This window comes from Stomoxys calcitrans, chromosome 4 (genome assembly GCF_963082655.1).
Source record: "Stomoxys calcitrans chromosome 4, idStoCalc2.1, whole genome shotgun sequence".
Classification (NCBI taxonomy): domain Eukaryota; kingdom Metazoa; phylum Arthropoda; class Insecta; order Diptera; family Muscidae; genus Stomoxys; species Stomoxys calcitrans.
The window spans coordinates 151,107,439-151,129,832 of record NC_081555.1 but is presented as its reverse complement, the minus strand read 5'-3'; the positions used below and the strand labels follow the sequence as shown (position 1 = coordinate 151,129,832).

General features: G+C 37.2%; 1 protein-coding gene across 1 annotated transcript; it reads left to right on the top strand.

Moving 5' to 3' along the window:
- The first annotated feature begins 3,977 nt into the window (after positions 1–3,977).
- On the top strand, positions 3,978–12,997 carry LOC106083853 (uncharacterized). The gene is made up of 3 exons (XM_013247116.2): positions 3,978–4,099; positions 12,491–12,670; positions 12,749–12,997. The coding sequence occupies exons 1-3, from the start codon at positions 4,039–4,041 to the stop codon at positions 12,964–12,966; spliced, it is 459 nt and encodes a 152-aa protein (XP_013102570.2). The 5' UTR covers positions 3,978–4,038; the 3' UTR covers positions 12,967–12,997.
- The last annotated feature ends 9,397 nt before the right edge of the window (positions 12,998–22,394 follow it).

Here is a 22,394-nt window from a genome sequence, read left to right as displayed (position 1 = left end):
CTCCTCGAAATATTCTTCTAAGACCCCATAAAGTGTTTATATTCTTGATCATCATGGCATTTTATGTCGATCTAACAATGTCCATCCGTCTGCCCGTCTGTCGAAAGCACGCTAACTTTCGCTAACTTTCTTGACTCCTGGAACCTCTAGAGGGCGCTATTAATATCCGAATTGGCATGTAGTGTTCTGTTATGACCTCCAACAATTGTGCTAAGTATGGTCTATATCGGTCCATATCCTGATGAAACCAATCTTGAATCTTGCTTTTGGGCCACTAGAGGGCGTAATTCTTATACAATTTGGCTGAAATTTGGCACGACGTGTTTCGCTACGACTTCCAACAACTGTGTCAAGTATGGTCTAAATCAGTATACAAACTGATATAGTTGCCTTATAAACCGATCTCGGATCTTGATTTCTTGAGCCTTCTTATTCGATTTGGCTGAAACTTTACACAATGACTTCTACTATGTTCTCTAACATTCAATCAAATTATGGTCCGACTATATCTTGATATAGCTCCCATAGCAAAGCCTTTCTCTTTTTTTATCTTTTGTTCGCCTAACAAGAGGTAATGGGAAAAAAAACTCAAAAAAAGCGGACCATGGTGGAGGGTATATAAGATTCGGCCCGGCCGAACTTAGCACGCTTTTATTGGTTTTTATTTTTTGTCACATTGAATGCAATCATCAAATTTCCCTTTTGTCTCTTTGTATACCCACCACCGTGAGATAGGGGGTATATTCATTTAGCCATACTGTTTACAACACATTGAAATATCAATTTCCGACCCTACAAAGCATATATATTTCTGATCGTCGTAAAAAACGATTTGACTATGTCCGTGTGTCTGTCCGTCTTTCCATCCGTCTGTTGTAATCACTCGACAGCCTTCAAAAATTGAGAAATTGAACTAAATTTTGGCACAGATACGTTTTTTGATGTACGCTGCTTAAGTTCTTGAACGGGGCAAATCGGACTATATATAGATATAGCTGCCATATAGACTGATCACCCAATAAAGGGTCTGAAGGACATAAAAGCTTTATTTATTACCCGATTTCGCTGAAATTTGCAACAGTGGGTTATTTTAAACCTCCTGATATCTGACCTAAATATGGTTCAGATCGCTCTATAAGTAGATATAGCTGCCATATAGACCGATCTCCCGATAAAGGGTCTGAAGCCCATAAAAGCTTTATTTATGACCCGATTTCGACAAAATTAAAAACGGTTGGTTATTTTAAGCCTCCCGAGATGTGATCCAAATATAGTTCAGATCGGACTATATTTAGATATAGGTGCCTTATAGACCGATCTCCCGATAAAGGGTCTGAACCCCATAAAAGCTTTATTTACGACCCGATTTCGCTGAAATTCAAAACAGTGGGTTATTTTATGCCTCCCGACATGTGATCAGATTGGACTATATTTAGATATAGGTGCCCTATAGACCGATCTGCCGATAAAGGATCTGAAGCTCATAAAAGCTTTATTTATTACCCGATTTCGCTGAAATTTGGAACAGTGAGTAGGTTAAAACTTCCCAAAATCTGACCTAAATATGGTTCTGATCGGACTATGTTTAGATATAGCTGCCATATAGACCGATCACCCGATAAAGGGTCTGAAGCCCATAAAAGCTTTATTTATTATCCGATTTTGCTGAAATTATAAACAGTTAGTTTTTCTGAGCCTCCCGATATCCGACCTTAATATGGGTTAGATCGGTTTATAATTGGATATATTTGCCAAAAAGATCAATATTTTGTTCTACAAAATTAAATAGCTTCATATATATTAGACCACTTAATGTCGGTGTCGAATTTGGGTGCTTAAGTTATCCAATTTTCACCGGATTATTACGAAAGGGGGTTTTCATATATACCCTAGGTGGTGGGTATCCAAAGTTCGGCCCGGCCGAACTTAATGCCTTTTTATTTGTTTACCTTTTTTTGAAAGCGCCACTACGACTTGATGTTGATTTGGGCATTGTTTTCTTCTTTTTATTTGTACACAATCTTATGACTTGGATTTATTTACAGAAAAAACACTTGAATGGCTAGTTAAAGTGTTTTTCTATTTAAAATATATGATTTATTCAGTGCAACGTTTACACCGTCAAAAACACACGCTAATCAACAGGGTTGCCAACTTTACTCTCAATTTAACCCCTTGAGCCCTTAGAAGCATCAATTTTCATGCGATTTGGCAGAAATTTTGAAACAAAGACTGAAGTTATGACTTCCAACATCCATGTCAAGTATGACCCGAGTCGATCTATAAACTATTATAGCTCTCATATAAACCGATCCTCGGATTTGAATTCTTCAGCCCTTATATGCCAAATATTCATCCGATTTGGCTGAAATTTGGTACAGTGGGTTGCGTTAGGCTCTTTAACAACTTTCGGCAACTTTCTGGCCCAGATCCGTCCAGATTTTGATATAGCTGTCATATAGACCGATCTCTCGATTCAAGGTTTTGGACCCATAAAAGGCGCATTTATTGTCCGATTCCGGTGAAATTTGGGACAGTGAGTTGCGTTAGGTTCTTCAACAACTTTCTGCAATTTGGCCCAAATCCGTCCAGATTTTGATATAGCTGTCATACAGAGCGATCTCTCGATTTAAGGTTTTGGACCCAAAAAAGCCGCACTTATTGCCTGATTTCGGCGAAATTTGGGACAGTGTTCTGAGATGACTTGTACTTATTAGACCTCCCAATATCCGAGTCGAGTTTGGTCCAAACCGGATCATATTTAGATAATGCTGCTATTCGGGCATAAATTATGCAATTTTCACCGGATTATGACGAAAGGTTGTTTACGTATATACCTGATGAGGTGGAGGTGGTTAAGTAACGCCTTTTTACTTGTTTTCATAAGAATCGGCTGAAACAAAGACTTGAATTATGACCTTCAACATTCATTCCAATTATGATTTGAACCTGTCTGTATACAGATAAAGCCCCATATGAACGGATCATTCGATTTGACTTCCTCAGCCCTTAGAAGCCAAAATTTTCACTTGATTTGGCTGAAATTTGGCGCTAAAACTTATCTTATGACTTACAATATCAGCGCCAAGTTGTATCCGAATCGGTCAATATGGTGATATAGGCCCCCACTAATTACCGGTATTTAGCGGAATCCATAGTGTTCGGTAAACTTAGCACGCTTTTACTTGTTCAATTGCACTTATATTGTCTGTGACTGTTTCAAATCTTGCAACACGATCTTTAAGAGAAATCATTTCTTATTGAATGTCACCATTTCTCTTATTAAATTTACTTAGCAAACGCATTTCGCTCTCTTGAATCGATGTTTTCCAAACCCACTCTTATCCCCTGTAAGACTTTCGTACCAAATTTCATGATTCAGCCTGGGCAATGATTAGTCAGTCAGTCAGCAATCATTTAGTCACGTGTCTCTTTTATCTCAATAAAAATTAGTATACCCCCATGCAATGGTGGTGGGTGTAAAAATAATTTATGTTTTAGTTATCAGAAATAAGTGGCAATACGAGTATTTGGGTGAAGAACAGTGTATTCGTCACAAATTCTTGCATGAATTTATCATGTAAACCAATGAACTTTTTAAGGTATAGAGTCCATAACGGAGACGTTTATTGCCCGACTTTTGCTAACATTTAGAACATGGAGTACCACTAGACATTATATGGTCCGATAAAGACCATTTCGAACTTAATTATTAGTTACTAACAAAGGCATTGTCAGTCCACATGACTTTTTAGGACTTAACGAGGGTTAAATATGTTTATCTTTACAATTTTCGTTGATATTTTGACCGATTCATTATTGTTATCGCCTTGTATTGCCTATAAGGCAAAAAAAAAAAGAACAAACCTTTGAAAAGCATTTGATTTGTTGCGATATATGTTGTATGATGGTGTGGTTCGCACAAGAATATATGGTTAAACCCACATTAACATCATTCTCAGTCGCTTTCTCACGTTTGTGTAGCGATAATCGTTTTAGAAAAAGCGACGAATTATTTTTTAAGTACAAATATTTGCAATGAATTCCTCGAAAAGTTTTTTTGCTGTTGGCTTTACCGCCCTCTGTTTTTTCACATATTGTATGTGTTATCAATGGAATAAAAGCTATAAATAATAAAAATGTGAATATAAGGCTCAAGAGAGAATTATCGAATTTCTTTTGACATAACACTTTATTGCCTGGCATTTTGATAATAGTATGGATATAACCAAAACTTAGCAATGTGAAAAGTGAAAGTCTAACATAAACAGAGAATTGATGTGATTCCCCTACAGTGCATAATGTCAAGTGTAAACATTGGTGAACCAATGATTAAGTTTGACTAGGCTGAACTTTGTATAAGGATCGAGTGAGATTTGTGGATCCAAGGAGTAATAATATGAGCAATCCGTTTCTATCTACATCTACATTCAAATATAGTTCGATATCTCAACGTACTTAAACCTCATCAATATGGTCACTTTATTCAACATAACCAAAACTTAGCAATGTGAAAAGTGAAAGTCTAACATAAACAGAGAATTGATGTGATTCCCCTACAGTGCACAATGTCAAGTGTAAACATTGGTGAACCAATGATTAAGTTTGACTAGGCTGAACTTTGTATAAGGATCGAGTGAGATTTGTGGATCCAAGGAGTAATAATATGAGCAATCCGTTTCTATCTACATCTACATTCAAATATAGTTCGATATCTCAACGTACTTAAACCTCATCAATATGGTCACTTTATTCAACATGTGATTCCCCTACAGTGCACAATGTCAAGTGTAAACATTGGTGAACCAATGATTAAGTTTGACTAGGCTGAACTTTGTATAAGGATCGAGTGAGATTTGTGGATCCAAGGAGTAATAATATGAGCAATCCGTTTCTATCTACATCTACATTCAAATATAGTTCGATATCTCAACGTACTTAAACCTCATCAATATGGTCACTTTATTCAACATTATCGGATATGAACCGAAAGTTGTTAAAGGGGCCTGGTGAAAGTTACAATTTTTAAATTTGAGCAAAATTTTTGAATGAATGCCTCTGTTATGGGATCATGAACTTTTTTTTTTTTTTTTAATGCAGTTTTATTACGACTGAGTTTGCACTCATCTAGTAATTTAATGTTAACAATACATATTCAATACTAGAATAGTTAACCTAGTATATAACATTTTAATGAGAAGTAGTTCAATAACTATACTCTAATTGTGTACAATCAAGGGAGTTTATGTGGCTAAATCTAAGGGTAAAGTTCTTTGAAGTCGCCTTGTGCTGGAATAGTTGCTGACAATATTGTTCAAGTCACTGTTTATATGACTTTGTAGCTTGAGGACATGTTTTTGTGCGTTGATATGAATTTCTTCAGCGATGGTTTTTACTCCCAAGTCCCGATGCAGGTCATTGTTGCGTATGAACCAAGGGGCGTTTACCATAGTACGTAGTATTTTATTTTGGGTCTTCTGTATAATATCCACCTCCTTCTTTGCAGCACAGCCCCACAGCTGTATGCCGTAACACCATATAGGTTTAATTGTTTGATTGTAAATCAGCAGTTTATTTTTAAGTGATATTCTACTATCCACTAATATCCAGTATACTTGACTGAATTTCATTTTAACTTCTTTGTTCTTTATCTTCACATGTTCTTTCCATTTTAGTTTTGTATCTAGGGTCATGCCAAGATATTTTGCCTTATTCACGAAAGGTACCACAGTGCCATTTAGATAAAGTGGAGTTTGAAGTATCTGTTTATTTGTAAACACAATGTGCGTTGATTTACTTTCGTTTAAATGCATTCTCCATTTTTTCATCCAGCTTAAAATACTGGAAAGAATAACTTGGAGCTTGTTTGTGGCTTCTTTTTCAGTGTCCGCAGTGGTGAGGACCGCCGTATCATCAGCAAAGGTTGCAATGGTTGCATCAGGAGATGTTGGAATATCTCTCGTATATAAGAGGTATAGTATTGGGCCTAAGACACTCCCTTGTGGGACACCAGCTCGAATTGGCCTCAGATTTGAGTATTGGGTTTCAATTTTTACTCGAAAGTGGCGATGGGTTAAGTAGGAAGCCAGAATTTGATAATACTCATGTGGTAGATCATTATGTAGTTTGCACAAAAGCCCTTCATGCCAGACCTTATCAAATGCTTGCCCAACATCCAAAAATACTGTTGAACAAACGCGCTTATCTTCAATAGCTTTTTCTGCTACATCTACGATGCGGTGAACCTGTTGAATGGTTGAATGTGCAGTTCGAAATCCAAATTGATGGCTTGGGATGAGACGTCTATTTGTTATTAGTGGTACAAGTCTCTTTAAGAGCAGTTTTTCGAATATTTTCGACATAACAGGTAGGAGAGATATAGGCCGATATGAGGTTATTTGATGGTCTGGTTTGCCAGGTTTCGGGATTATAATAATTTCGGCTACTTTCCATTCTAGTGGAACATACTGCAGTCGGAAACATGCGTTTATAATAAATAATAGATTTTTTAGAGCTGTAGCTGGAAGCTTTTTAAATATCTGTCCTGTTATTAAATCGTAACCAGGCGCTTTTTTAGCACTTATATCTTTTGCTATTACATTCTCCAACTCCCTTAGTGTGGCTGGTTTGATTGTGAGATGGTCCGATTTTTGGGTTTTGCTGGTACCTTCGTTATTAGATCTGTCTTCCAGTGGTTTAAATATATTATAGAAATGATCTGCAAATAATTCAGCTTTTTCATCAGCTTTACGAATCCATGTTCCATCGACGTTTTTGATTGGAGGCATTTTTGGTGAAGCTTGGTTGAATTGCTTCGTTGCTTTCCACAAACTGTAGTTGGTTGCTTTGGTTGAAGACAAGTTTTCTAGGTGCGACGACATAGTTTTATTTTTAGATTCACTTGTTAATTTCTTAAGATCATTAACAAGACGGTTTAAGGCGGCTTTATTTTCTGCCGTCCTTTCTCTTTGCCACTTCTTTCGTGCTTTTCTTTTCTTTGATAATAAAATTCTTATTTCTTTCGGAAACGTAGGCGTATGATATATTTTATTCAAATTTTGGGTAGGAGTACTTTCCCATGCAGAAATTTGAATGGCTTCAATAAATTTCGCTAGCTCTTCATCAATTTGGGCTTCTGTCTTGAGACTGGTATTTAAATGTATTTTCTCCGATAAAGTATATTTGAAAAAGTGCCAGTTTGTTTTTTTGTTTATAAGAAAATTTGGAGGATCCATTTCAATGGCGCTGTCACTTACAGTCAGTATTACAGCAGAATGATCAGATGATGATAACGCTTCTGAGTTTTCAATAAACACATAATTTTTAGGTATATTTTTTATGATGAAAAAATCAATCAAGTCAGGTATAAGATTTCCGTTCGAAGGCCAATACGTTGGTTTGTTTCCCGAATATATCTCGCATTTAAGAGATCTACATGCTTTGTATAGTTCACATCCCTTTGGAGAAGTGAGTCTTGAACCCCAGACTTTATTTTTAGCATTAAAATCGCCACCCATCACGAAATGGTTGTTACATTTTTTCAATGTTTCTATATACTGTTCACTTTTAATATTGTGCCTTGGAGGAGAATATAGTGCGCAAATTTTGAAATAGTTGTTGTGTTTAAGTTGAACCGATACGCACGCTATTTGAAACATGACGTCCTCAATCTTTTGCTCCTCTTGATGTTTGATATTTTCTTTTATTATGACCGATGCTCCTCCCCTGGGTTTTAAGGAAGGATGAAAGGCGTTATAGATCTTATAACCTTTGATAGTTGCAAACGAGTTTTTAATTAAATGGCTCTCTGATATGAGTAGTATATCAATTTTTTCATCATATAGAAAACATTCAATTTCATTTAATCGGCGCAATAAACCATTGCAATTCCATGTAGCGATTCGTAGCATAGCCATTATTGTGGATTAGAATTAATTGAATTAACGACTATAGCGTTTAATTTATCAATCAATTTTTCACTCAGCTTAGCTTGGAAATCTAAGCGTTGATTAATTTTTTCCATGTTTTTCAATATTACACCCAGTATTGTTGGGGTTTCTTCATAAGAAGCATTCAAATTTTTGGCGTCTAATACACCAGAGTAGCTCTTTGTTTGAGAGATTTGGCGACTTGTAGCTTGCACTGACTGCTGCAATGTTTGTTGGTTGGATGTTTGAATTTGTAATTGTATCGGATTTTGGAGTACTTGCTGGTTTGCTCCGTTATTTGAGACGAGAGGTTCCACATTATGTTTATTTGTATGGATATCTTTGACGGATCGAGATTTATTTCTGAGTTTTTGAAGCTCTTTTGCAACTTCACAACCTCTATAACTGGCAGGATGATTACCTTTGCAGTTAATGCATTTAGGAACTATAGATTTTGGCATTTCGCAATTTTCTGTGTCATGTTTTCCTGCACATTTTACACATCTTGCTTCCCTCTGGCAATAGCTTTTGGTGTGATTGAAGCCTTGACAGCGTTTACACTGGGGTATTAGTTTTGTTTGAGGTCTTACTGCTTCAATTTTAACTTTTATTTTAAGGATATTTGTTATTTTAAAGATTTCATCTATATTGTCGTCTTTATGGAAAGTTACTCGGAAAATAGGAAGATTTCTGTATCGATAGGAACTGCTATTTTCTACTCGTTCTTTCTTTAAAAGGTTGACGGCATCTAAAGGTTTAAAGCCCTTTTCTTGAAGATCTTGCATTATATCTTCCTTTGTACAAGTGTGGTGGAGACCACGTATAATGACCTTATTTGGCCTTTCGTTTTTATTTTCGTATGTGAACCATTCAGTTTTCATTGCGTTCAATGTTTGTGACAAGTTTCTGTAATCAGTAGGTGAATTCGTGTTAATCTTCCATACATTATTGTTCAAAGCTGTGATTGTGAAATCATGTACTTGAGCAGATTTAATTAATTTCTTAATCTCTTCAAAACTTGTAATGCCAACAATATTTATAGGGGGCGGTTTATCTGCCCTACCATCTTTTGTTTCGGATCTCTCGATATTATTTTCTTTTTCTATTTGTGTTTGCTGTGATTCGCTGGTGTTATCTTTTTTAGTTTTGGATTTGTTCCTCTTACTTCTTTGAACAATCCAGTTTGTCTCTCTTTCCAATTCTTCTTCATCAGTTACATACTGATGAACTAAACCACGTTCGACTATAGATTCGTCTTGGGCTTGGTTTTGTGGTCTATCAGTATATTGGACAGTATTTACCATATCATTAGCGTCCATGAATTGACTATCTTTTTTATTTAAAAGTTGTTCTTTTAGAACTATATTCTCTTGCTTTATATTTTGCAATTCAGCAAGTATGCAATCAATAGTGTGCTGCATTTCATGTATTTGCTGCTTTAGCATGATATTCTCATTTTGAATTATTTGGATTCGGTTTCCTCTAAAAGGAGTCCCCCCGCCTGGAGGCGGGTTATTTAAGTCCATTTAAATTTTCAAATATAAAGACCGTTAATAACAGGGTGACAAGATGATGTAAATAACAAGTAGTAATGAACACCACCACAATTACTGTTATGGGATCATGAACTGAAATCAATATATCATCGTTTTCTCCAAGTATAATTTAAAGTGCCTCGTTTACACACATAATCAGCATATGGACAAAACATAAATCAGCATAAAATTTAAGGTCAATGTTTTTTCTTCAAGGTTTTTATCTTATCAAAAAATCACATGGCTACGATGGAAATCAGCAGCTGTGAAAAGTGGTTTGTCCTTATCATTAGCACACAATCTGTACACAGAACACGTTAGAAGGCGTTAAGTTGTATATATGTGAACCACCTCTCTTCAAAATCGGATAAAAAAAAATTAATAATTCATGCCCCCATAGCAGCTATATCGAAATATGGTCCGATTTGGACCGGACATTGAGTGGTCTAATAACAAATTTTGTAGAACAAAATATTGGTCTTTTTGGTAGCTATATCCAAATATTGACTGATCTGAACCATATAGGGCACGAATGTCGCAAAGCCTAATTTAAGTCACTGTGTCAAATTTCAGCGATATCGGATTAGAAATGTGTCTTTTATGGGGCCAAAACTTTAAATCGAGAGATCGGTCTATATAGCAGCTAAATCCAAATCTGAAATCACTGTCTCAAATTTCGGCGAAATCGGACAATAAATGCGCCTTTTATGGGCCCAAAACCGCAAATAGAGAGATCGGTCCACACGACAGCTACATCCAAATCTGAACCGATCTGAGCCAAATTGCAGAAAAATGTCGAAGAGTCCAACACAACTCACTGTCTCAAATTTCGGCGAAATTGGATAATTAAGGCGCATTTTATGGGCCCAGGACATTAAATCGAGAGATCGGTCTATATGGCAGCTAAATCCAAATCTGGACCGATCTGAGCCAAATTGAAAAAGGATGTCGAAGAGCCTAACACAACTCACCGTCTCAAATTTCAGCGAAATCGGACAAAAAATTCGCCTTTAATGGGCCCAAAACCATAAATAGGGAGAGCGGTCTATATGGCAGTATATGCCAATCAAGACCGATCTGGGCCAAATTGCAGAAAGATGTCGAGGAGTCCAACACAACTCAATGTCTCAAATTTCGGCGAAATCGAATAATTAAGGCGCATTTTGATGGGCCCAGGACTTTAAATCGAGAGATCGGTCTATATGGCAGCTATAATCAAATCTCAACCGATCTGAGCCAAATTGCAAAAAGATTTCGAAGAGCCTTACAAAACTCACTGTCCCAAATTTCAACTAAATCGTACAATAAATGCGGCTTTTATGGGCCCAAACCCGTAAATAGAGAGATCGATCAATATGGCAGATATATCCAAATCTGCGCCGATCTGAGCCAAAAGAAGAAAAATTGCGAAGAGTCCAACACAACTCAATGTCTCAAATTTCGGCGAAATCGAATAATTAAGGCGCATTTTGATGGGCCTAGGACTAAAATTGAAAAAGGATGTCGAGGACGGATATGGATCGTCTCAACATTCCAATTCGATCTAGCCATGTCCGTCCGTCTGTCGAAATCACGATAGCTGGCGTTGGGTATTGAAAATGGGCCATATCGTTTCAGATTTAGACAAGCTCCCATATTAACCGATCTCGAGATTCGACATCTTGAGCCCATGGAAGCCTCAATTTTCATCCGATTTGGCTGAAATTTTGCATGTTGGGTTCCGTTATGACCTCCAATAACTGTGCTAAATACAGTCTAAGTCGGTCAATAACCTGATATAGCTCCCATAAAAACCGATCTCCCGATTTGACATCTTGAACCCCAGGTAGCCTCAAATTTCACCCGATTTGGCAGAAATTTTGCACATAGTGTTCTGTTATGACTTCCAACAACTTTCCCTAGTACCATTCAAATCGGTCTATAACCTGATATAGCTCTCATAAAAACCGATCTCCCGGTTTGATATAATGAACCCCTGGTAGCCTCAAATTTCAACCGATTTGGCAGAAATTTTGAACATAGTGTTCTGTTATGACTTCCAACAACTTTCCATAGTACCGTTCAAATCGGTCTATAACCTGATATAGCTCCCATGTAAACCGATCTAACGAATTTACTTCTTGAGCCCCTGGATGCCTCAATTTTTGTCCGATTTGACAGAAATTTTGCATATAGTGTTCTGTAATGACTCTCAACAACTGTGCCAAGTACAGTCCAAATCGGTCTATTAGCAGATATAGCTCCCATATTTTACCAGAATCCATGGTGGTGGATTCCCAAGATTTGGCCCGGCCGAACTTAGCACGCTTCCATGTAGGTTCCCAATATTCGACCCGGCCGAACTTATCACGCTTTTACTTGTTAAAATTGAAATTGATTGAGACATTTATTACTGTGCAATAATGCTTATCGAGTTATTTCCTGATGAATAAAATGATGTCGGGTGCTTGCAAGACAACCAAACATGAGATCATGAGTTCAAATCACGCGGCTGCAAAATATAAATAAAATTGGTTTTTAGGATAATAGCAGAAAAGAGAGTGACTGAGATAAAACCCGAGAGCAAAGCATGCAGTATACAAACGAGAGAAACAGCGAGCCGAGCAAAAATAAATACAAAACACCACCACACCGAAGCTGTGCAGCAAAGCACATGCATGTGGTGGCTGGATAGATGGTTTTTTGTTTTGCTTATGAATATATTGTTGTTGTTATATGTTGGCTTGCCAAGAATGCCTTTCAGCAACAAATTTGTTCTTTCGGTCGCTGAAATTCAAAATTAATTGTTCCAAGAAAATTAACAAATTTCGTCGTCGTTTTTTCGACAAAAGTTGTTGTTTTTCAAAATAATTATTATCTGTGTATATTTTACCAGATTTTTTGTTTGTTTCTTTAACAGGATGTCAAGTGCCAATCAATATGTCTAATGAAATATATGAATAATTCTCTCCTTGGCAAATTTTTAACATCTCTTCTGACCTAAGCCACATGTAAAATTATTTTTTTTTTATATATATTTCATTTCAGCTTACGCCATTAAATGTTACAGTTGTGAAAGCCAGAGTTCATGTAATAGTCCTAGAAAAGTAGAATGTAACTATCAATTAGCCAATGACACTCGCTCATATTTGAATATTCATCACACCGAAGTTAATCCCAATACAACAAGTCCTGATATGGAATGTTTGAGAGAGAATATTAAGAGCAGTAAGTAAAGAAGAAGAAGAAGTAAATCGATGCACAAAAATTCAAAGCTTAATTAAAATTCTTTAAATTTTTTTCTAGATCATGGAGAATATTTTTATAAAGGATGCATCTATACAAACATAAAGGCTTGTCAATTGCCACTGCGTGAGATTCATTCCCCAAATAGTACTCACCATGAATGCGATATGTGCAACTTTGGGGATTTTTGTAATCCTGCAGGTCGCACCAGCTTTAACATTTTTGTCCTCGTAGACACAATTATTATGGGAGTAATAGCTCGCTATATTTGGAATTAAAAAAGAAGGGGCACTTTAGCCTGACTTTAAATGAAGAAAAAACAATAAATCTCATAAATTTTAAATTTTGTTTAATGCGATAAAAGCAATTCGAAAGGTCAATAATTAGATAATAATTCAAAGAAGCTGATTATATGGAATCTCCAATTTTACTCTTTGAGCCTCTGGAAGCCACATCTTTTGTCCGATTTGGCCACATTTTTGAATGTGGTGTTCTATTATGAAATATGAATCGGTCTATAACCTGATATTGCTCCCATATAAACCGAACTCCCGATTTGACTTCTTGAGCCCTTACACGCCGTGATTTTTTTCCGATTTTACATAAATTTTGCACCTTATGTTTTGTTATGATTTTCAATAACTGTGTCAAGTACGATCCAAATCCATCTATAACCTGGTGTAGCTCCCACAGAAACCGATCTCCCAGCCAGAGAGACGGACAAAGTTTAATCGAATCAGGAATTTATTCTAAACCAATCGGTATACCTATCCATGTGTCCACCTTGTCTCCTTCTTTACCTTACTTTAATTGACTATGACAGAATATTTGTTCCACTAGCTGAACGTAGAATAGCGTTCCAAGCGCCTCGATCTTCTGCGCTCATTCTAAAATCTCTGACACCAAGTTTCGAGGTGTCTCCCACTTGATCTTTCCATCGGGCTTTTGGTCTTCCCGGTTTGCGTGTACCACCGTGTTTGCCTTCAAAAGACTTCTTTGCTGGAGCTTCTTCATCCATTCTGACAACATGACCTAGCCAACGCAGCCTTTGTATTTTGATGCGTGAGACATGCTATCGTCGTCATACAGCTCATCCAGCTCGTGGTTCATACGTCGTCTATATACTCCGTTAACGCAAACTGGTCCATATATTTTACGAAGAATCTTTCTTTCAAATACTCCAAGCACTGCCTTATCTGCTTTCACAAGTACGGGTAGTATTAGTGCCTTGTATAGTGTAATCTTCGTCTGTCTCCTTCTAAAGGTTGAAATCGAATGCACAGCTCTATACAGGAGCCGCCGACATTTTTTCACTTATTCTAAAATCGATTTTTGACTCATTTTTTCATTGAGATTCCTAGTAAACGCCCAAGGTCAGCTCCCTTCAGGTGATTAATTTAATTAACAGTTTTCAACTAACTGATCTCACTACCTTTGGCAACTGTCCTTGGTTCGAATTTGTAATACTCCAAGGACCTTAAGGTCTCCAAGTACAATATTTTAAAAATTTATTGTTCTTAGTTTGCCCATCTGGTGTTAATTTTTAACAATACTACTGTCAGCCCACGATATTGCCTTGAGGACAGATTTGCGGATTGTCTTTATTGCGAAGTGATAGGTTTAGGAGGCAATTTGTCATTAGGACTTCTAATGAGACACCTTAAATCTTTATGGCCTATGAAATGCAAAGGATTCCCCCAAAAGATACTTAAATCACATGACGAATGAAAAACAAAAACAAAACCCAACAAGGTAGACAGCACGACTTGACACCTACTCATCACAGCATGTGTTGCCTTGACGGCGCAACGATGACATGCTGGTTTTTCAAGTCATTCAATAAATATTTGAGTTTAATTTTAAGGCGAAAGCAATGGACAGGTAAATTTAGTTTGGTAGAGATTTTAGTAAACGTTGCAAAGGTGTTAAACTCTTAAAAAGCCAACAGTTCAACTTCAGAGAAGATTTTCACTAATATCCATATGTTGGGGATTGATAAGAAAGCTGTGCTTGAGTAAGCATTGAATACCCAGTAGTCCAGGCCACTAGTTCCAAAGTAATCAGGACTAGTTCCACTATCGTTTACTTTCAGTGTAAACAACTGGTAAATTTAACATGGATTTGTTATTGGAGTTACCAGTTGACCCTGGAACTAGTACTTCTGCTAGTTCCAACAAACTTGTTTCGTAATTGATTTCTTATAACATTTGTCAATGTTTGAACAAATATTTTTTATTTTAATGCCCGCTCTCGATTTGACAGGTATGTTGAAGGTCATTACACAAAATTTCAGTCATATCGGATAGTAATTGCACCGTCTAGAGGCTCAAGAAGTCAATATACCAGATAGGTTTATATGGCATCTATATCAGGTTAAAGACCAACATACAGACGATCGGACGTACATGGCTAGATCGACTTAAAATGTCATGCCGATCAAGTATTTATTCACTATATGTCTTAGACGAATATTTCGAGGAGTTACAAACGGAATAACGAAATTAGTATACCACCCTTCTACGGTAGATGGTATACAAATTTCATGCCGGGGTACTCGAACCTGGGTTTGCGAATCTATCAGTGGCATGTGAATTTTTGGTGGTGTAAATTCTTTCTCGCACGCAAGAAGTACGTTCTTTGTTTTAACCCGACCCCTATTAGCGGTACCCGATAGAAGTTCGGTAAAAAGTATTTGAGAGCCATGGTTATAAATAACCACATTTCTTAGAATTTTGCATAAAATAGAACTGCAGGTATAAAATTGGCTTTAAAAGTTTGCTACTGAACTAGATGATGGTGCCAACTGGTTACTGTTTGGACAACTGGGTACTGTCTAGACCATAGATGGGCAGCATATACATTCGCTCATAAATTCCTATGCCCGTGGCACACGTACAATGTATTCGTGTGTCTTCGTTCGTTTGCCCCCATTTCGAAGCTATTTCTTTCAGTTGATGTTTGACGATACTCACGCAAACATAGTTTAGTGTTTTCAACGTAAAAATCTAAGACCAACTTTCGGCGTAAAAATCTAAGACCAACTAGACATGTCCGTCCGTCTGTCTGTTGAAATCACGCTACAGTCTTTAAAAATACAGATATTAAGCTGAAACTTGATATATCTTGATATAGCCCCCATATATATATCTGCCATATAGACCGATCCTCCGACTTAGGGTCTTAGGCCCATAAAAGCCACATTTATTATCCGATTTTGCCAAAATTCGGGACAGTGAGTTTTCTTAGGCCCTTCGATATCTTTCGTGAACTTGGCCCTGATTGGTTCAGATTTGGATATAGCTTCCATATAGACCGATCTCTCCATTTAAGTTTTTGGACCCATAAAAGGCGCATTTATTATCAGATTTCGCCGAAATTTGGGACAGTGTGTTCTGAAGGCTTTTCGACATCTTTCTGCAACTTGGCCCAAATCGGTCCAGATTGGATATAGCTGCCACGTTGACCGATATCTCGACTTAAAATCTTGGCCCCATAAAAGGCGCATTTATAATCCGATTTCACTGACATTTGACACAGTGACTTATGTTAGGCTTTTCGACATCCGTGTCGTAGAGTTCCGATCGGTTCATTTTTATACCCTCCACCATAGGATGGGGGTATACTAATTTCGTCATTATGTTTGTAACTCCTCGAAATATTCGCCTAAGACCCCATAAAGTATATATATTCTAGATCGTCATGATATTTTAATCTAGCCATGTCCGTCCGTCCGTCCGTCCGTGTGTCTGTCGAAAACACGCTAACTTTCAAAGGAGTAGAGCTAGCCCCTTGAAATTTTGCACAAATACTTCTTATAAGTGTAGGTCGGTTGGGATTGTAAATGGGTCATATCGGTCGATGTTTTGATATATATGCCTTATAATCTGATCTGGGATCTTGACTTCTTGAGCCTCTAGAGGGCGCAATCCTCATCCGATTTGGAAAAAATTTGTACAACGGCTTCTCTCATGACCTTCACACACGTATGTCTAATATGGTCTGAATCGGTCTTCAGCCTGATACATCTCCCTCATGAACCGATCTCCCTATTTTACTTTTTGTGCCCCTAAAAGGCCCAATTCTTATTCGATTTGGCAGAAACTTTACACATAGACTTCTACTGTGGTCTCCAATACTCAATTCAATTATCACAGCAATTCTTTGCTTTTATGCTTTGTTTTTATAAAAAGAGATACGGGGAAAGAACTCGACAAATGCGAATGGTGGAGGGTATATAAGATTCGGCCCGGCTGAACTTAGCACGCTTTTACTTGTTAGGTATAGCTAATGTACTGATTAGTATTTGGTCCCAATCGGAACATATCTCGATATAACTGCTATGGGACATAAGGTATGGAATTTTCACCGGATTTTGATGAAAGGTGGTTTACATATATACCCGAGGTGGTGGGTATCCAAAGTTCGGCCCGGCTGAACTTAACGCCTTTTTACTTGTTTTTTATCAGGAACCCAAAGCTTCTTACATATAAAATTTCAAACCGATTGTACCACAATAAGTGGTAGAGGTCTAAAATGGATAAAATACAATTTCACTGCCAAATCATAAGCCAATGCAAATTTTGTAAAAAAAAAAAATAAAAATTCTTCACAATGCTATTGGGTTGCCCAAAAAGTAATTGCGGATTTTTTAAAAGAAAGTAAATGCATTTTTAATAAAGCTTTAATTAAATATAGTTTTTTTACACTTTTTTTCTAAAGCAAGCTAAAAGTAACAGCTGATAACTGCCAGAAGAAAGAATGCAATTATAGAGCCACAAGCTGTAAAAAAATTTGTCAACGTCGACTATATGAAAAATCCGCAATTACTTTTTGGGCAACCCAATAATTTCCTAAATTTTAATCACAACATCGTTTTACATTGAAAATCACTCAAAAGGTCACAACATGTTACGGGTTTAGGTGAGGTGTTAACTTTTGGAGGCATTTTCACATTATCTAAACTGTGCAGCCTCTAAATATCAAAAACAATGCAAGACCCTTATGCCAATCTAGATTTATGACTTGCCCATGGTCAAAACTATTTTTGTCGTACATAATTTTCTCCTAGGGTTTCGCAGCACAGCATGTTGTAATGACTTCAAATATCCTAGGCTTGCTGTTTGTCAAGTCATTCAATAAAAATTTGAATTTCATTTAATACACATTCGCTGCCTTGGTAACATCACCCAGAGTGAGCAAATATATGTCGTACAAAGGTAAAAACCCTGTGGATGACCATGAAACACGTCTACCTCAGGGATGGTTGAATGGTCATAAATACCACAAGCTGGTAGGCCTATAGGTAACCAAAATGTTCGTACGTTGGCTAGTGTCCAAGCACTGGCTAACATCAATCTTTGAATACAAGCTCAAGTGTCTAAAAAATTGTCTATGGTCCTTGGGCCATCAACCATATTGAATTGCAATTGTATGTGGAGATCTTCTAAGTGAAAATGGCAACAAAGCCAACCCATGGCGAAGTCATTTAACGCTTATTGAAGAAAACGAAATACAAAACTTCCTTGAATGATCTATGCTGGAAAATTTCATGTAATCCTTTTGTCAACTTGGCATGTTTTTGGACCATCTGGTACAATAGGGTCACTTCCTTTCCATTTCTCTTCCTCTGTGCATCTCTACCAAAGACAATCGCTTTCACTGTATGCTTTTTTGGATGCAATGACTACAACAATTTACTTTTCCTTGAAAAATGTCTTAATTTCACATTCGTTTCGATATTATTGACCTGGATGTAATCGTAAAAAAAAACCAAACAAAATTAAATGGCTATCTTTCACCTGAGAATATTAATCATATTTCATGAAACCATTGCCATTGCTCCTCTGGGGCAGCCTCCCTGCCTGCATCAAAAATTATTGTCTGCTAATGAAGTCATTTAACAATTTTCGCAAATATCTTGAATGGTTCGTTTTTTGAAATGAATACCTCTGGCGGTAGCGCAAAAAGTGCACCATCTTCAGAGTGCCATAGTTCTGGCTTTATTTGCGGTTGGTTCATTCTGCCAAGTTGCAGCGAAATACAAATGTGAAGTCTAATTAACGACTATTAACTTTATTGTCAATGACTTTGGCGATTGTATTCAGTCTCATAAGTCTTAATAAACAATTTTATTGCAGCAATATTTTCTTTTGTGTCGGCAACTAAATTAATTGGCCATGGATTATTTATTTAAAAAACTATACCCACTTAAGACAATCGTATTTTTCACTATGGGAACTTATTTAAAGAAAAGTCATTAAGTTAATAAGGTAATATTTTTAAGTGACAAAAAGGCTAGGGTATAGATTCAGTGTCCCAAAAAACAAAAAAGTTGTTTTTTCTTGGTGCAAATGCAAATTGCAAATTTTGCCCATGAACATTCCTTTAAGGAACAGAGGCTAACTTCTCACATATCAATTCTGATGATCTCGCCAGGATTCGAACCCAGGCTTTCAGCGTCATAGGCGGACATACTAACCTCTGGCCTCTTGGTGGGACCTTAAATACTCATCAGCATTCTCAAAAGGCACTTGATCTAACTTTAGATGATCTGTCGACACAGGTAATTGTGCCGTCTTTAGCTAATTGGGATGAAAGAGAAAATAACAAGTAAAAAGGCGGCCGGGCCGAACTTTGGATACCCACCACTTCGGGTATATATGTAAACCACCTCTCATCAAAATCCGATGAAAATTGCATACCTTATGTCTTATGATTATAAATGCCCCTTTTTTGGGGCCAAGACTTTAAATCGAGATATAGGTCTATATGGCAGCTATATGCAATTCTTCATCGATCTAGACCAAATTGCAGAAATATGTGGAGGGGCTTAACTTAATTCTCTGTCCCAAAATGGCTATATGGCAGCTATATCCAAATCTGGACCGATCAGGTGCCATATTGCAGAAGTATGTCAAGGGGCTTAACTTAACTAACTGTAAAAAATTTCGGCGACATCGGACAATAAATGCGTCTTTTATGGCCTCAAAACCCAAAACCGAGAGATCGGTCTATATGGCAGCTATATCCATATCTGGACCGATCTGTGCCATATTGCATAAGTATGTCAAGGGCCTTAACCCAACTCACTGCTCCAAATTTCTGCACAATCGGATAATAAATCTGGTTTTTATGTGCCTAAGACCCTAAAACGGAGGATCGGTCTATATGACAGCTATATCCAAAATTGGACCGATCTGAGCCAAATTGACGAAGGATGTTGGAAAGCCTAACACAACTCACTGTCCTTAATTTCAGCAAAATCGGATAATAAATGTGGCTTTTATGGGCCTAAGACCCTAAGTCGGAACATCGGTCTATATGGCAGCTATATCCAAATCTAGATCGATCTGAACCAAATTGACAAAGGATGTTGAAGGGCATAATACAACTCACTGTCCCAAATTTCAGCAAAATGGGACAATAAATGTGGCTTTTATGGGCCTAAGACCCTAAATCGGAGGATCGGTCTATATGGCAGCTATATCCAAAATTGGACCGATCTGAGCCAAATTGACGAAGGATGTTGGAAAGCCTAACACAACTCACTGTCCTTAATTTCAGCAAAATCGGATAATAAATGTGGCTTTTATGGGCCTAAGACCCTAAGTCGGAACATCGGTCTATATGACAGCTATATCCAAATCTAGATCGATCTGAACCAAATTGACAAAGGATGTTGAAGGGCCTAATACAACTCACTGTCCCAAATTTCTGCAAAATGGGACAATAAATGTGGCTTTTATGGGCCTAAGACCCTAAATCGGAGGTTCGGTATATATGGCAGCTATATTCAAATCTGAACCGATCTAGGCCAAATTGATGAACGATGATGGAAAGCCTAACACAACTCACTGTCCCAAATTTCAGCAAAATTAGATGATAAATGTGGCTTTTATTGGCCTAAGATCCTAAATCGGCGGATCGGTATATATGGCAGCTATATTCAAATCTGAACCGATCTAGGCCAAATTGATGAACGATGTTGGAAAGCCTAACACAACTCACTGTCCTAAATTTCAGCAAAATCGGATAATAAATGTGGCTTTTATTGGCCTAAGATCCTAAATCGGCGGATCGGTCTATATGGGAGCTATATCAAGATACAGCGCGATATTGCCCGTCTTCGAACTTAACCTGCTTATTGGAAAAAAAGAATCTGTGCAAAGTTTCAGCTCAATATCTCTATTTTTGAAAACTGTAGCGTGATTTCAACAGACAGACGGACGGACATGTCTAGATCGTCGGTGGTGGGTATAAAAACCAGTAAGGCAGGGCTAAAGTCGGGCGCAGCCGACTGTATAATACCTTACACCACCGAGTCCACCTACTACTTTTAATAAATAGAACCATATTGGATGTCGGATATCGTAGCAGAAGTCATTGTTCAAAATTTCATATGTCGGCCTGATGACCTCGGCCGATATTCCGTCGGGATAGTAGGCTATTCCGCTCTCGGGGCTGCATGCGGTATTCCTTAGGTTTTCTTTCGTGAAGAGCTTATGTTGGCAGTGGGCTTTAAATAATGTTCATCTTCTTTGTGTCGGGGAAAGAGTGTGTGGACTATATATTCCCTTGTCCATGACCGCAGTTCGACCCCGTTTGTCGAGTTTTTCCATCACAATTTTGTATCCAAGGGCCCTGGGATTTCGGTTCATGTCTTATGTTATCATATCAATATTTGGGGTCATAAGTCTATTGCCCATCCACTTACGAAGAACCTCCAAACGAACATGTAGGATGACCTATACAATATCAATTGGGTTTCTGAGGAGGTTTGGTCTTTGGGCACTCCAGAATGATTTTTTTGTTAAAGGTATGGTAGGGATACAAAAAAATATTTATATCGCCCTCTACAGCACCAAGATTTGTCAATTTTTTACTTAACATTTTTTGCTAATGCTAAAGTAAAGAAAAGAATTTAAAAAAAAGTTGTCCACACATTTGAAAACATTGTTACCTGTTTCTCACCTCAAGTAACTTCTTCAATATTTATAACACATCCCTTAAAAATATGACTTCATAACAGACATAAATTTCCCGAAAAAAACCAAACGACAAAAGAAAATCCATCGATGGACGAATGAGAGAAACCATATTTTTGCACTCCTCAGAAGCAGAGACAGTGATAGCTATCATCACCTTAACCACAAACATCAATTTAATGAAGGCGTCACTTTGATCGACCATTTGATGTTGTCGAACACAACAATTGCGTTGACAAACGCAAGCAATGAACTTTGCCGTGGCTACTGTTCTTTGGCTTCTGAGAAATATCGTCTGTCTGTCCTGTGTCACTTGAAATGCATTTTTTTTTATAACACAACAAGGCATTTTATGATTTATGACAGGTATTGGCACCATAAAATCGTTAAAACCAAAAAATTGTGATTTTCAAAATGATTGTCGCTTTGCTGTTTTTTTCTTGGTTTTGTTTTAAGTGATTCCTTGGAAAGACATTCTGATATGAATGGGAAAAAATATGATTTGACAGAAGTATCACTTGATGATCGAGAAGTACAATAAAAAAAAATATGATTTCTAAAAGAAATAACAATTATTTTTAAAGATTAATTGCATTGTTTCACAACATTTATGAATTGCCTGACTGATCTTGAATTTGAAGCGTAGCCAACAATGATGTCGGCAAGCATATCATGGTCATATGGCAAGAAGTTTTTTTTTTGTGGGAAAATAAGAAGCAAAA